This window comes from Anabrus simplex, chromosome 2 (genome assembly GCF_040414725.1).
Source record: "Anabrus simplex isolate iqAnaSimp1 chromosome 2, ASM4041472v1, whole genome shotgun sequence".
Classification (NCBI taxonomy): Eukaryota; Metazoa; Arthropoda; class Insecta; order Orthoptera; family Tettigoniidae; genus Anabrus; species Anabrus simplex.
In genome coordinates, this window is record NC_090266.1 from 241,119,630 (window position 1) to 241,134,767 (window position 15,138).

At 37.3% G+C, this 15,138-nt stretch overlaps 1 protein-coding gene across 1 annotated transcript in view; it reads right to left on the minus strand.

Moving 5' to 3' along the window:
- Positions 1-10,909: 10,909 nt before the first annotated feature.
- The window catches only part of LOC136862760 (probable cyclin-dependent serine/threonine-protein kinase DDB_G0278487), a 98,822-nt gene continuing 94,593 nt past the window's right edge, over positions 10,910-15,138 (minus strand). Inside the window, exon 5 of the mRNA XM_067138993.2 lies at positions 10,910-11,406. Coding sequence (XP_066995094.2) covers positions 11,236-11,406 — 171 coding nt within the window. The 3' untranslated portion in view covers positions 10,910-11,235. The remainder of the gene's footprint in view (positions 11,407-15,138) is intronic.

A 15,138-nucleotide genomic window follows, 5' to 3' on the forward strand; every position in this document is an offset into this window, starting at 1 on the left:
TTAGCAGTAAATATAGTTTTGGGTGAAGGGGGTCGGCAGAAATTGTCTAAAATTTCTCTTTCTGATAACACAGTGAAGTGCAGACTCCAAGAACTGTCAGAAGACATCAAAATGCAAATTTTGGAGAAGGTGAAAGCATCTCCAGTGTTTTCAATTCAGTGTGATGAAACAACCGATGTGGCCCATTGTTGTCAACTGATTGTATATTGTCGATTTGTCGACAGTGGAATTTTAAGAGAAGAAATGTTATTCTCCCAATGTTTGAAAACAACTTCGAAAGCTTGTGATGTGTTTTCTGCCATCGATAGTTTTTTCAAAGAACATGGACTTTCCTGGGAAAATGTAGTGGGTGTATGGTGTATGTACGGATGGTGCACTTGCTATGATGGGTCACTTTCTGGGTTTCTCAAACTGGCCAAAGATAAAAATTCCAAACATTATGGGAACCCATTGTATAATTCACAGGCAGGCTTTGGCGGCTAAAACCTTGCCCCAAGATTTTAATAACACTCTAAAGTCGCTATAAGAATTGTGAACTCTGTGAAGACAAGTTCCTTACAGACAAGATTGTTTGAAGCCCTTTGTGTTGACCTTCAAGCCGATCACAAAACTCTCCTTTTCCACACAGATGTTCGCTGGCTATCAAAAGGGAACATGTTCTCTCAGTGTTTGAATTAAAGTCTGAAGTTGAATTTTTTCTTCTTCTTGAACGATCTGTATGAAGTATTTATTGATGCGAATTTTATCATCTCATTGGCATATCTTAGCGATTTTTTTTAAGCTTTGAACAGTTTGAACTTAAGGCTCCAAGACAAAAACTCCAATATTTTGCTTGCTTATGATGCCATCAGAGCTTTCCTGGAAAAGATACAGTTAGGGAAACGCCGGCTTCAGTTGAACAACTTCTCATCCTTTCACCACCTTAATGAAATTTTGCCGGAAAATGAACGTGATCGTAATAAACTTAAGGTGCAAATTCAGTCACATTTGGATTCCCTGGCCCAAGAATTCATTTTCTACTTTCTAATATCTCGTCAGATGAATGGTCTTGGATGTTAACAAGAAATCCGTTTGCCATTGACATTGAAGCACTGCCAGCACAACTTCAAGAAGAAGCCATAGATTTGAAGTGTGATTCAAAGCTAAAAGATGATTACAAAATATTAGAATTGGGCAACTTTTGGGTAAACTGTCTTGCAGTGTATCCTGAAATAGCCAAAGTAGCATTGCGTGTCATTGTCCCATTTTCAACGACATATTTATGCGAATTAGGATTTTCAACGCTGAGTGTCATAAAAACAAAGCAGCGCTGTCAGCTTGATGTTGCAAGTGATCTCCGCGATGCTCTGTCAAATATCAAACCAAACATACTGAATCCTACCAAGAGAAAACAGTGTCAACCCTCTCACTGACATTTGTTGACTAATTTAAGGATTTATTGTAAAAGTGTATTCTTTGTATTGTGCTAAAATGAAGTTAGTACATCATAGATATAAAGCGCGGACTTCATGTTATTTTTTCATAAATAATTGAATAATGGAATAATTCATAATGTAGTGTCTTTAGGTTAGGTCCATATCCCCCACGTCAGATTATCGGAGAGGTTATAGGAGCGACGGGGTGGGGTGGGGGTGGGGGGCGATGACAACCCGTATCTGAAAAGGGGGGCGTCAGCTGGTAAAGGTTGGGAACCACTGATCTAGAAGAATAATCAAAATTCTGCATGTGTTTGTGCCCATATTTATTCTTGCCATCTCAGTTACAGCTTACGTCCGGAATTCAACACAAGTCGTCTTGAAAGCCGCAGCACATCAACATGGATAATTCTGCAATCAACTGCAATTCAACTTCATCGGGGGACCTCAACTACCAAGTCTCCATGGATCTCTAAAATGTGAGGCGTCTCTGGTCATTGGAAGGAAACTGACCGGGGAAATGCTGGAATGATTGGCTGCTACCTGGGATCGAACCTCATCTAAAACTTGAGTACCATTTAATTTAATTTCTGTCTCATCCTTTGTAAAACTAGAGGTCTTTCTTCTTTAAATTGTAGATCTATTAGTTTTGTTGTAGTTAGAAACATTTCATTCTTCCATTTCTTAAGGTGTCGTGGTAGACGAGTCACGTGTGTGAATGAAATTTTGAACCTGTTAGAGTAGACATGTAGTCTGTCTTTGAATGATTTCCCGTGCTTATGAGCTAAATATCTAAAAATCACTGACCACGCGATAAATCTACTTTTTTTTTGTAATGTTGAAATTTATCGGACTTGAATTTACGTGTACATTTGGTGAGATAGGGTCGAACCCAATGTCTTTTAAAGATCACTTGTATTCCTCAGGATCGAGTCATCTAATTTTATGATACTTCACGAGGATTGGTAGATGTAATAATCACTTGAGTAATAATAAAAATTAATAAAGATAGGGTAAAAGAGAATTAAACGCTCGTGAGCCATAACTTTACAGTAGATTCCTTATATGTGAGATTGAATGTGCTCTGTTCATGAAGTGTCTGGAATATGACCAATCCTGCGGGATATTCATTATGTAATTGAGCGATTGGATGATTTATTTATGATGATTGACTTGTTCTTGTGTTATTGGGAGCGCAAGATAAATTATAATTAATGGAGCACGTGTTGCGTGTGTATTTCACGGATAGGGAATAATAATAATGCGATTGAGGCTCACGGACGCGATAGTTTCAACTTGTCACCCATGTGCTGGTAGTGATTACGGATTTTATTGGAATCTTCAATTATAATTTCAAAAGTTAGATGAATCTCCATCGTTGTGAGAAGCATATTCCTACCCAAGTGATATCTCTAATTTCGATCACTAGTCACCCTTGATGATAAAAAATAATTTCTGTACACAAATTATCTCCTACTGGATATGACGCGACCTGACCATTCTTAAAAATCAAGAGTAAACTTGCAGGAACAGGATTCGATGTAAATAATGTATATAAAATACGTGTTTCCCAGTATGAGTGTGTGTGTGTGTGTGTGTGTGTGTAAAAGTGTATTTTTCTTGTATCATGTTTGTTCTAAGGGAAAATTTGGTAAGTTTAAGTTGTAGACTAGGAAAGGATTTACTTTCTTGATGAACGTGATTTAAAAGGAAAGATCACCTCGTTATTTTCACAAAGGCAATTGATTTGTAAATTATTATTTAACTAGCTCACACGTGGATAACAAAGTTTTTCTAACACATTTATATTTGAATTTTGAAATATTTTAAAATTAATTTGAAACGTAAATGCCATGCAAAGATCAGGAGTAGATGTTCACTAGCTGCATAATTACTTTGAATTCTGGTAATAATGAGTCACAATAATTAATTGGAGAATAATTATTTTGGAATGTAAATGACAATTGTTATGTGAATGATGCAGTGAGAAATTAATTAGAAACACGATCGTGTGATGGTGAAGAACGTGTTAATTAAATAAGGAGAGATTGATAATAATAAGAATAATATTTAATTAATTTTGAAGTTTTTGAAATTAATTTCGATTTTCTATTAAAGCTTATACTGGTGTTATTGACCAATGTTAAATACTTTAAATGATAAAACTTAGTAGAATTCAGCTTAAACCACGTGTTGAGGCTACTTTAAAGTCATGAAGCCTTTAACTACTTTGTTGTAAAAACATTAGCAAGACAGTTATCTAGTTATTTTGTGAACCTCTTTGTTAAGTTTTTGAAGTCTTTCAGCCGAATATTTTGATTTTTAAAAGGCGGTAGGCCTAATTTTTCTTTTGATTTTCGTTACAGAACAGTAAGGCTGGAGGTTAAGAAATACGTGCCTCTCAAAGACTGAGGAAGAAATGGATATTATGAAAGTTCAATGTAAAAAAATGTAATATCAGTAAGAACATTTTCATTTGTGATCTGCTTGTGTTAATAAATGTCAGTGTGTTGTTTTAAATTTTTTTTTAACCTGGCTAGGTCATCAACCCTTCTTTTCCCTTAAATGCCTCTAGAAAACAATAGCCAATGAACGAACGGTCCACCTTGGGATCTCTCGCTCACTGGCTGGGCTTAGCTAGGCAATAATGGGTGCAATGTAAGATCTATTATTTATCACTTGCACCATGAGAGGTAGTTCAAGTTACTATGAACGCAACAGGTAGTCAACCTAAAGGAAAGAACATCAAACAATGGGAAAATAATCATCTGTACAATATATTAACAGTCCAGAACCTGTAAAAACTGTATCCAAAAGATAAGAAGATTGTTGCTGCTAGACACACCATCATCGTGTCTACAGTGAACTCCAGCCACAGGTTGCAGATGGTAATGAAGTTGAGGATGATCCAGAAATAATGGTGTTTAAATATAATTGAAAAAAAAAAAATTGAGTTCTTTCAGTTTCCTAAGCCCCTTATTTTGTTTGTGCACCCACTTACAAAAGCTTATATTCTGTTTAACAATTTCTCAAAACCTTGACAGCACATTGCCATAACTATGTTTAAAAGTGGTATTATAGATATATTTCTTTTAAGATCATGTCAAAATTTTGGTCTGTATTTTTCAAGCATATTAAAAAACTATGGTATTTTCAAAAATTCAAAACTAACAGAAGTTATATTAAATTTGAATAATTACTTGGTCTGTACATATGGTAATGAGAATGATTAAATGATGTACCAACAGGCTAAGATTTCTTTCCAGGAGTTGAAACACTAAACTGCAAATATCTCAGTTTATTGTATATGCGTGCGTGTGTGTGTGTGTGTGTGTGTGGGGGGGGGCATAGACCACTGTTGCTCACTACGCCTCAATTCCAGACTTGTTTTTCGTGAAGAGAAAAATCGTGGCCCGCTGTTTCTTCTGTGAATTTCATCACTTTTAGCTTGAATGAAACCATGTAACTTAAATTTTGCCATACATACTTATTAACTGTGGTTGAGTTCAGACTGTGCGTGGCAGCGGCCCTTTCCATTTGTTAACCTACTGCAGACATGTATTCTTATGACAAACCCATGAATTGAATGTGCGGCTCTTAATCGGCACAAAAATGTATGCAAATATTTGATCATTGAGGTTCACTATTTGCTTGATAGTCATAATTATTACCTAGGTGTTCATTCTAGGAAGTCGTTTACCGAGCGAGTTGGCCGTGCATTCAGGGTCACGTAGCTGTGAGATTGCATTCGAGAGAAAGTGGGTTCGAACCCCTTGTCGGTAGCCCGGGCTGAGCGGCTCAGACGGCTGAGGCGCTGGTCTTCTGACACTAACCTGGCAGGTTTGAAGACTGTTTAAGGTACCCAATATTTCAAAGCAGTACTAGATTTCAAAAATTTCTCAGCTGAAAGTAAGGAAATATTCACACAGTGTAATTTAAAATACATGGGTGAAATAAGCAATGAAGTTGGTGACAGTGCTAAAACTAATGACAAATATGAAATGCCTCAAAAATTAGGCTTTACAAAAAAAATGTAAATAAGAATGAAGACATTTGGGACTAAAATGATGAATAGGCAATCTCTTCTGAAGATATACTGAAGTCTGTAGATAACAATATCACAACTAGGAAATGAAAAAAGGAACAAATGTATAGAAAAGCACAAAGTAGAAGGTGATTAAAATTTACCTAGTTTTTTGCTACTGAATTGAAGGTGGGTACTTCATGTGGATTAAGCCCAGTTTTAGAGCTAAAAGCCAATCCTACATGGAGGAATATATTCACTATTATGTGTTTATGTGGTGGTTAGTAGTGTGGTGCATTGTATGTAAATGAAGATGTATATTAAGACAAATTCCCCCCCCCACACACATATGCACGTTCACACAGCTATAGGATTCAACTATATGCAGCTCAAATCCTCAACCCGGCTGGGAACTACATTCGGGGGCGTCTGAACCAAAGGTCAATTCACTGCCCATTCAGCTTTGGAACTGGACTGAAGGAGATTAAAACAGGGGGGAGGGGGGTATTTCAAACATTCTTTGAAGCTAAAAGAAGTTCAGTACTTTCAAGAAACTCAATAATGATATCACATCAAAATCAAGTATAAAAATCTTCTTAACAGTAACGGCAATGCTGTAGAAAGACTACTCTACCTATTTCTAATAATGAGTGGAAGATTTCCAAGTTAAATACACTAGCACTATAATATTTCATACAGATAACCTGGAAGACAAACTTATTCCTTAATCCATGGAAATAATACATGAAGGGTTGTTTCTGAAATAACTGGCTCCAACAACAAGATTTGGATGGACACTTGTTGCAGCATATCTGCTTAATATTTCAAAGTGTGTTCTGGTTTATCACTCCAAGAATGTTGTATATAATTAAATCAATTTGTGAAAAATATCTGCAAAATATAATTCCTGTATCATTATAAAAAAGATGCAAACAGTGTGGTTTCCATGTGCCCATGAACAAGATGTAATACTAACTAAGAGGGCAAAATGTAACCAGCAGTCATCAATGCAGTATGAGATCCTAACATTCAGCCCCATACCCAGAAAAGGCTATTGCAATGCAATGAAATCACTGGTATCGATTAGGATCTCTATCAACAAAGGTGTTGCATGATCTACTACCTTGTTAAATTTGAATGTATTACAAACAGCAGAAAACTGTAAGAATTCCATTTGGTTTGAGAAAAATAAAAATGTGTGATTAACAGTAAATAAATACGCTGCTGAATAACTGAAAAAAATTGAAAACTATACTGTTACCATTTTAGAAATAATTCTCTGAAAGGAATGCAAAGAAACTTTTCCCAACAGATTCATGATCACTGCAGATTTAAACAATTCTTAATTTAATAAAGGGCACATGTCAACTGTGTCAACTACCAAACTAATGTAACGGCCCCAAATGAACTGCCTGAAACAGTTCTTTTGTATGGTACACAGAAAAATTCTCGTTTCATCTTAGCAAGTCCGCAAGTCACACTTCTGCTTCCACTAACAGATGTCTGGAGACAACGGAATGGAATACAAGACCCTAGGTTATTTTTATCAAGTAAAAATTATCAGATAGTTCATTGACAGGCATTTACACTTTTGGCTTCTTGAAGGGTTCAATTGACGGACCGTGGGAAGCCCTTCAGAGATAGAAAAGTTATATGAGTGTGTTTCAGTTGACCACCTCCAGCTGACAAGGAGAAGCATTGGAGCCATTAAGCAGAGCATCGAATAGAGCAACACTGGAGGCAGATATGAGAATTTTCATAAGGAATAATGCAGCCATGAATTTGGTTTTGAATCCACAGAAATAAACCCTCCACAGAATTTGGTATTCCCAGCTGAAAGGAAATACTGAATTATTTCATATGTGCATAAAGATATCTATATACAGTGTTCAGTGTTTAAAAAAATACCGACATTATTTATGGTATGAAGTTAATTTTCGTAAATGTGTATTCCTCTCTTAACCCACAAGTGGTCGCTATATGAGATTTTCTCTCACATTATTTTGTATTGTGAGTTTACTTCTCAGTGATGCAATGGAGGTGACTGTTCCCTCTTCTAGCTGAGTTGATAACTGTTGTGAGTAAGGCGATTCACATTTGAAGGGTAAGCATCCTCTCCTCCATCCGGAACAAAGATTTGTATGAGTTTGTGCGCCCTGTGTGAGATGTTCTCTCATCACGCGACCAGTAGCGTTGGTGTTATATTGAAGTCAAGAGGGGAAACTTTCTCCTGTTTTAGACGTTAGTATTTGACTTAAATCAGGCACAAAACCTTTTCCATTTGCAGTTACTGATAAATTAGTCTTCAAAAATTGAGTTGAGGAAGAATGTTGGGTAATAAGCGCTGTTAAAAAATCCAGCCGACTCAAATGTTAGAGAGGAGACCTATTGTACTTAATTTTTGCATTTGTATTGCGTCTGTCAGAAAGTTCTATATTAATAACAATGTTATTGATTTTATGTCCCAATAATTACTTTTTACAGTTTCCGCAGATGCCGAGGTGCAGGAATTTTGTCCCCCAGGAGTTCTTTTACATACCAGTAAATCTATGTCTGACGTATCTGAGCACTTTCAAACAACATCGGACTGAGCCAGGATCGAACCTGCCAACTTCAGCTCAGAGAACCAGCGCCTTAGCCGTTTGAGACATTCAGCCATGCACTCTTGTGAATATTACATACTGACATGTGACTGCACTAAAGACTAATTTCCATCGAGTGGTAATTTTTTTTTCTGTAATATACAGCTAATCAGTTCATTTCTAAATCTAAAACGTATTACGCAGATTTTGGGTCTCATTTCAGTAGTTCATTTCACTCTTACTCCCTGCAAAATTGAGGAAGATATATTTATTTTCAATGAAGTTTAATGTGAGAGAAAATCTCATGTGCGACCACTCGAGTTACAATTCTCCCACCGACCGGTCGCAGGTTAACACTGAATAATGTCAATTAGTGTCAATCTTTATATAAAATACCTGCAGTCTCTAGATGAACATTAAATAGAGAAATACAGCCTACAAGTATGCAGGATGAGTTCTCCACGTAATAATACTTTATTTTACATAGTATCAATATTATTTACATAAAAAGACAGTACCGGTTTCAACCTGTAAATAGGTCATCTTCAGCTGCTAGAGAACCTACTTAATAGCGACTGTACAGAATAAATACTACTAAAATTAAAATTTTTGCTAGTTGCTTTACGTCGCACCGACACAGATAGGTCTTATGGCGATGATGGGATGGGAAAGGCCTAGGAGTTGGAAGGAAGCAGCCATGGCCTTAATTAAGGTACAGCCCCAGCATTTGCCTGGTGTGAAAATGGGAAACCATGGAAAACCATCTTCAGGGCTGCCGACAGTGAGGCTCGAACCCACGATCTCCCGGATGCAAGCTCACTGCCGCGCGCCTCTACGCGCACGGCCAACTCGCCCGGTAAAATTAAAATTAAACAAGGATGCCATTAAATAAACATGAATGCCACTATTCTAAAATTACTTAATGTTAAGATATATACATGTGGTACAGTTTTGGGGTTGAAGGGTTTTAAACTGGCCCCATGATTACTACACATTACAAAAGTTCTATTTGCTCAGGTTGAAATTGGATACAATTCTTAGAGTTTATGAAGAATCACTGAGATTCTGGTTGTCAGGCTCAGATATCTAATGTTAAATGCCAGTACTATGTCCAGCAGTTATTCGAAGTGCATTGTTGGGCCACAAATATGTGGAGATGTTGTGTGCATTAGAATAAGAGGTTTAGTAACCTGTTTACAGATACATAGCTCTTTCTCAGTCTATATCAATGATAAAAACATGCTAGTTTATATAAGACTTCCTTATTGAGGTTTACGTTGCTGTGCGCGACATATTGAAATCAATGAAAGTGAGTTGTGGGTGCTCCTCTCTTCATACTTGCGTTCCCTCAGGTAATTTAAAAAAAAATCTGAGAAAGAAGAAAAGGAAGGTAGATATTATAATAACTGATAGAGAGTGCCTGTTAAATAGGTTGTGTATACGGGGTGTGTGTGTGTGCTGGATACGTCCTCGAGCATAGTTAGGAGCGTGCTGCACATTGTTGCGTGTACGTTGTATGGCTGTCGTAACATTGAGAAAGAGAGGTGGTGGGGAGGGGGAAGCAGTTTGTGGAGGGGGTGGTGTAGAGTGGGGCGTGTGTGGGCCCTTGTTTGCCGATTCTTTTTAAATATGTGTCTTTTAGAATGGGTATGGCTGTGTTGAAAAGAATGTTTGTTTTATCTGTGATTTTGTTTAAGTTGAAGTTAGGATTAGCATATTGGTCCATGTTGATGTAAAAATCTTCGATTATATTGAGTAATGGGCCTGTGGGGTTTATATTTAAAATTTCCATGTCATTCTCGATATTGGTGAATTTATGCTTGTGTTCCTCAACATGTTGCCCTATGGATAAAAAGTGATTATATTCAGGGGCGTTGATGTGTTTGTTGTATCGGATAGAAAAACATCTACCTGTGCGCCCAATGTAGCTAGCTTCGCAATAGTTGCATTTTATGCGGTATACTCCTGAGTGGCTGTATTTGTTATTTTCATTGACCGATTTAGTGTTGTATAAAATAGAAGCATTATTATGTGCAGCACGCTCCTAACTATGCTCGAGGACGTATCCAGCCCACACGTAAGTCACACACACACACACACACACACACACACACACACACACACACATACACACACACACACACACACACACACACACACACACACACGTATACACAACCTATTTAAAAGGCACTCTCAATCAGTTATTCTAATACCTACCTTCCTTTTCTTCTTTCTCAGATCTTTTAAAATTACCTGAGGGAATGCAAATATGAAGAGAGGAGCACCCACAACTCACTTTCATTGATTTCAATATGTCGCGCACAGCAACGTAAACCTCAATAAGGAAGTCTAATATAAACTAGCATGTTTTTTATCATTAATATAGACTGAGAAAGAGCTATGTATCTGTAAACAGGTTACTAAACCTCTTATTCTAATGAACACGACGTTCCCGCATATTTGCGGCCCAACAATGCACTTTGAATAACCATTGGACATAGTACTGGCATTTAACATTAGATATCTGAGCCTGACACCAGAATGTCAGTGATTCTTCATAAACTCTAAGAATTGTATCCAATTTCAACCTAAGCAAATAGAACTTTTGTAATATGTAGTAATCATGGGGCCAGTTTAAAACCCTTCAACCCTAACACTACCATATGTATACATCTTAACATTAAGTAATTTTAGAATAGTGGCATTCATGTTTATTTAATGGCTTATTTGTTTAATTTTAATTTTAGTAGTATTTATTCTGTACAGTTGCTGTTAAGTAGGTTCTCTAGCAGCTTAAGATGACCTATTTACAGGTCAAAACCGGTACTGTCTTTATGTAAATAATATTGACACTATGTAAAATAAAGTATTGATTAGGTGGAGAACTCATCCTTCATACTTGAACTATCAATATGGACCATGAAACTAATAGATTATAAATACAGCCTATTTACTAATTTACACAATATTTGCAGACTACTGAATATAATTTACAAACATTAAAAACATTTTGAAAAAATATATAAACAACATAAGATTAATATTTGTGTGTACACCCAGTATCAATGGACTATAAAATTACAGTAGTAGACTTGCTTCAAGTGCACAATGCAACAGTTTTCTGACAATATCTGCACTCACAGAAATTTCACCAGGCATAAGTTGATCAGTTGAGTTCTATTTGTAAAATTAAGTGTTATAAGGCACCTAATTAAAAACTTGAAGACTTCTCAGGAAATTTCTTTTGTAGATCCCCTTGCATCTTCCTGTGATTAATCTGCATCTGTCGCCTAAAATCTCCAAGCTGAGTGAGTATGTTGGAAGGTCGAGCTTCTGATATTATATCACCAGATCTACGATGACTTCTCGGGATTAGTGGCATCTAAAATTGCAAACATAAGTAATCCGCATTAAGAAGAGAGGCAAGTTTTTCTGAAGACTTAAGTTTTATAATATACAGAAATGCAACACACAAAAAACATTATACATGGATAAATAAATACAGCAACTAATGGCAACAAATCTAATCTAATCTAAGTGTTAAACCAAACAAAGTTTAGGAAGTTCACTTTTTAGTACAGAACATACTTCAAAGTTATCAGGAAATTGTTTCTATAAACATTTTCTTTTTACTAGTGGTTTAATGTTGCACTAACACATTGAAGGTTTTTGGCGATGCGAAGCTGGGAAAGGACTAGGATTGGCAGGTAGCAGCCATGGCATTAATGTACAGCCCCAGCATTTGCCTGGTGTGAAAACCACCTTCCGGGATAGAGGTGGGATTCAAACCCACCATCTCCTGCATGTAAGCTAATAGCTATGCGACCTGAACCATGTACCCAACTTCCTCATTTTTTTTCTATTTTCTCTATAAACTGTGAGGAAGTAATTCAAGTAGTTAGCCTGCAATATTAGTATTATATACTACTCTCCTCTGAATAATAATAAAAAAAGTTCATACTGAGTTGTGTAACACTTTCAAATTAAAAATTCCCTTGCACAAAGACAATAAATAATATCACTCTTCTGTGTATATTCTTCCCAAGAGAAACTCGCAAAATGTTTTGCACATCACTTTACAGAGATTCCATGTGGGAATGACTCCAAGGATGACAATATGAACTGCTGGCATACCTGTCTTACAAGGGAACATCGGCAATGGTTAAGTCGCCGATTGCGATGAAACTTGGAAAACACATTGAGGTACACGTAAAAAAGACGTTGGCATCAATTTTGGGTGCCAACATTCATTAGGGCGTTAACCAAGGGGCCTAAAATTTGCGACATGACAAATACCAGCAAATACAAATACCAAATGGTTCTACATTCCTGACTGAAATATGATCCTGACAGCCTCTCCGATTTTCATCGAACTTCCTCTCATCGACTAACCGCACCCTCCCTTCCAACATGCCAGTGAATACTTTGCCTGGTATACTAATCAATGAGATACCACGATAGTTGTTGCAATCCTTCCTGTTCCCTTGCTTATAGATAGGTGCAATTACTGCTTTTGTCCAATCAGAAGGTACCTTACCAACACTCCATGCTAATCTTACTACTCTATGAAGCCATTTCATCCCTCCCTTCCCACTATACTTCACCATTTCAGGTCTAATTTCATCTATTCCTGCTGCTTTATGACAATGGAGTTTATTTACCATCCTTTCCACTTCCTCAAGCATAATTTCACCAACATAATTTTCCTCCTCCCTATGAGCTTGGCTGTTAGCAACATCACCAAGATGATTTCCTTTTACATTGAGAAGCTGTTCAAAATATTCCCTCCACCTCTCCAGTGATTCCCTGGGATCTATTATGAGTTCACCTGAATTACTCAAAACACTGTTCATTTCCTTTTTCCCTCCTTTCCTAAGATTCTTTATTACTGTCCAGAAAGGTTTCCCTGCTGCTTGACCTAGCCTTTCCAGGTTATTACCAAAATCTTCCCATGATTTCTTTTTGGATTCAACAACTATTTGTTTTGCTCTGTTTCTTTCATCTACGTACAAATCCCTTGTTTGGAGCCATTTCTGATAAACATTCTTTTTCCGTTTACAAGCTGCTCTCACTTCATCATTCCACCAAGATGTTTGCCTTTTCCCATCTTTACAAACAGTTGTTCCTAGGCATTCCCTTGCTGTTTCTACTACAGCATCCCTGTATGCCACCCATTCACTTTCTATATCCTGAACCTGCTTACTGTCTACTGTTTGAAACTTCTCACTAATCATATCCATGTACTTCTGTCTAATTTCCTCATCCTGGAGATTATCTACCCTTATTCGTTTGCAGACAGATTTCACCTTCTCTACCGTAGGCCGAGAGATACTTAGTTCACTACAGATCAGATAGTGGTCTGTATCATCGAAAAATCCCCGGAATACTCTTACATTCCTAACAGATTTCCTGAATTTGAAGTCGGTTAAGATATAGTCTATTATGGATCTGGTACCATTAGCCTCCCATGTGTAGTGGTGAATAGCATTATGCTTGAAGAATGTATTCGTAACTGCTAAACCCATACTAGCACAGAAGTCCAGCAAACGCTTCCCATTCCCATTAGCTTCCATATCTTCCCCACATTTACCAATCACCCTTCCGTATCCTAAAGTTCTATTCTCAACTCTCGCATTGAAATCGCCCATTAGCACTATTCTATCCTTGCTATTCACCGTGACCACGATGTCACTCAATGCTTCATGAAATTTGTCAACTTCATCCTCATCTGCACCCTCACATGGTGAATACATGGAGACAATTCTAATCCTAATTCCTCCTACTGACAAATCTACCCACATCATTCGCTCATTTACGTGCCTAACAGAAACTATGTTGCGTGCAAGGGTATTCCTGATATAGAGCCCTACTCCAAACTCTGCCCTTCCCTTTCTAACACCCGTCAAGTACACTTCGTAATCTCCTATCTCTTCCTCATTATCTCCCCTTACCCGAATATCACTTACTCCTAGCACATCCAGATGCATCCTCTTTGCTGACTCAGCCAGTTCTACTTTCTTTCTTCCATAAGCCCCATTAATATTGATAGCTTCCCATCGAACTCCATTTTGTTCGCCAAGTTGTTTCCAAGGAGTCCCTCGCCTGTCAAATGGGAGTGGGACTCCGTTACTCCCATAGGTCCGAGGCTTGCTTAAAATGTTCTGAGCTAAGCAAAATTAATTAACGAAAATAAAACTAGCAAAAAATATACCAAAATAACTTTTTAAATGACGAAATTAGGCAGAAGTTTTCACCACGAACAGGTGCCTCTACCTACTGGTTATTTCTAAACGACCTTCAAACTCAAGTGCACATAATATTTTGGTCGCCAGTGGTTGATGATGATGCTTGTTGTTTAAAGGAGCCTAACATCTAGGATATCGGCCCCTAATGGTACGAAATGAGACAAAATGAAATGACAAATTAAAAGCCCAAAAACATCCACTGACCAAAATTCAAAACATGAGGACGAAAAATGAATGGATGGATATGAATTTAAAGCGATCAGTGGAACCGACCCACAGTGCCTCACATGCACAGAAGCTGGCGTAGAACAACAGAAATACTGACCAAGGGACTGCTTCTATAGCACAATACTGAGTCGATGATACTTGCAGCGTTCTCCCCAGAAATGTTTGTCAGCCGGGTGGCAAGAATACTAGCCGGGTGGGGAATACTATGTAACACTTCAATATGAAAAGAAATTTCAATTCATTCACCTCAGGGCATTAACAATAATATTAGAAATGTAAACATTAACTGCAAAATTGAACTATTGTAATGTTATTATCACAAACAAGATATAAGATAGTATTTTGAACTTCAAGTGTTCTATTGCACCTTCCAAATCATGTAACAGTAGACTTAGGCCTACCACTCAGTTGCTGTGGACATTCGGACTGCCATACGGATTTGTGACGTCATGCGGAAAAGAGGGCTCGCATACGATTCCACGCTAATCCAGACCCCCAATCGTGACTGCGTAGTGGTCAAGCTAAACATTTTATCTCCGATGTAATTGATCCAATTATGCTAATAATAATGATTTATCATTTAAATTAACAGTTTTACAGCATTTAAATGCTTCGGAGTACCCAACGACTCAAATATGTAC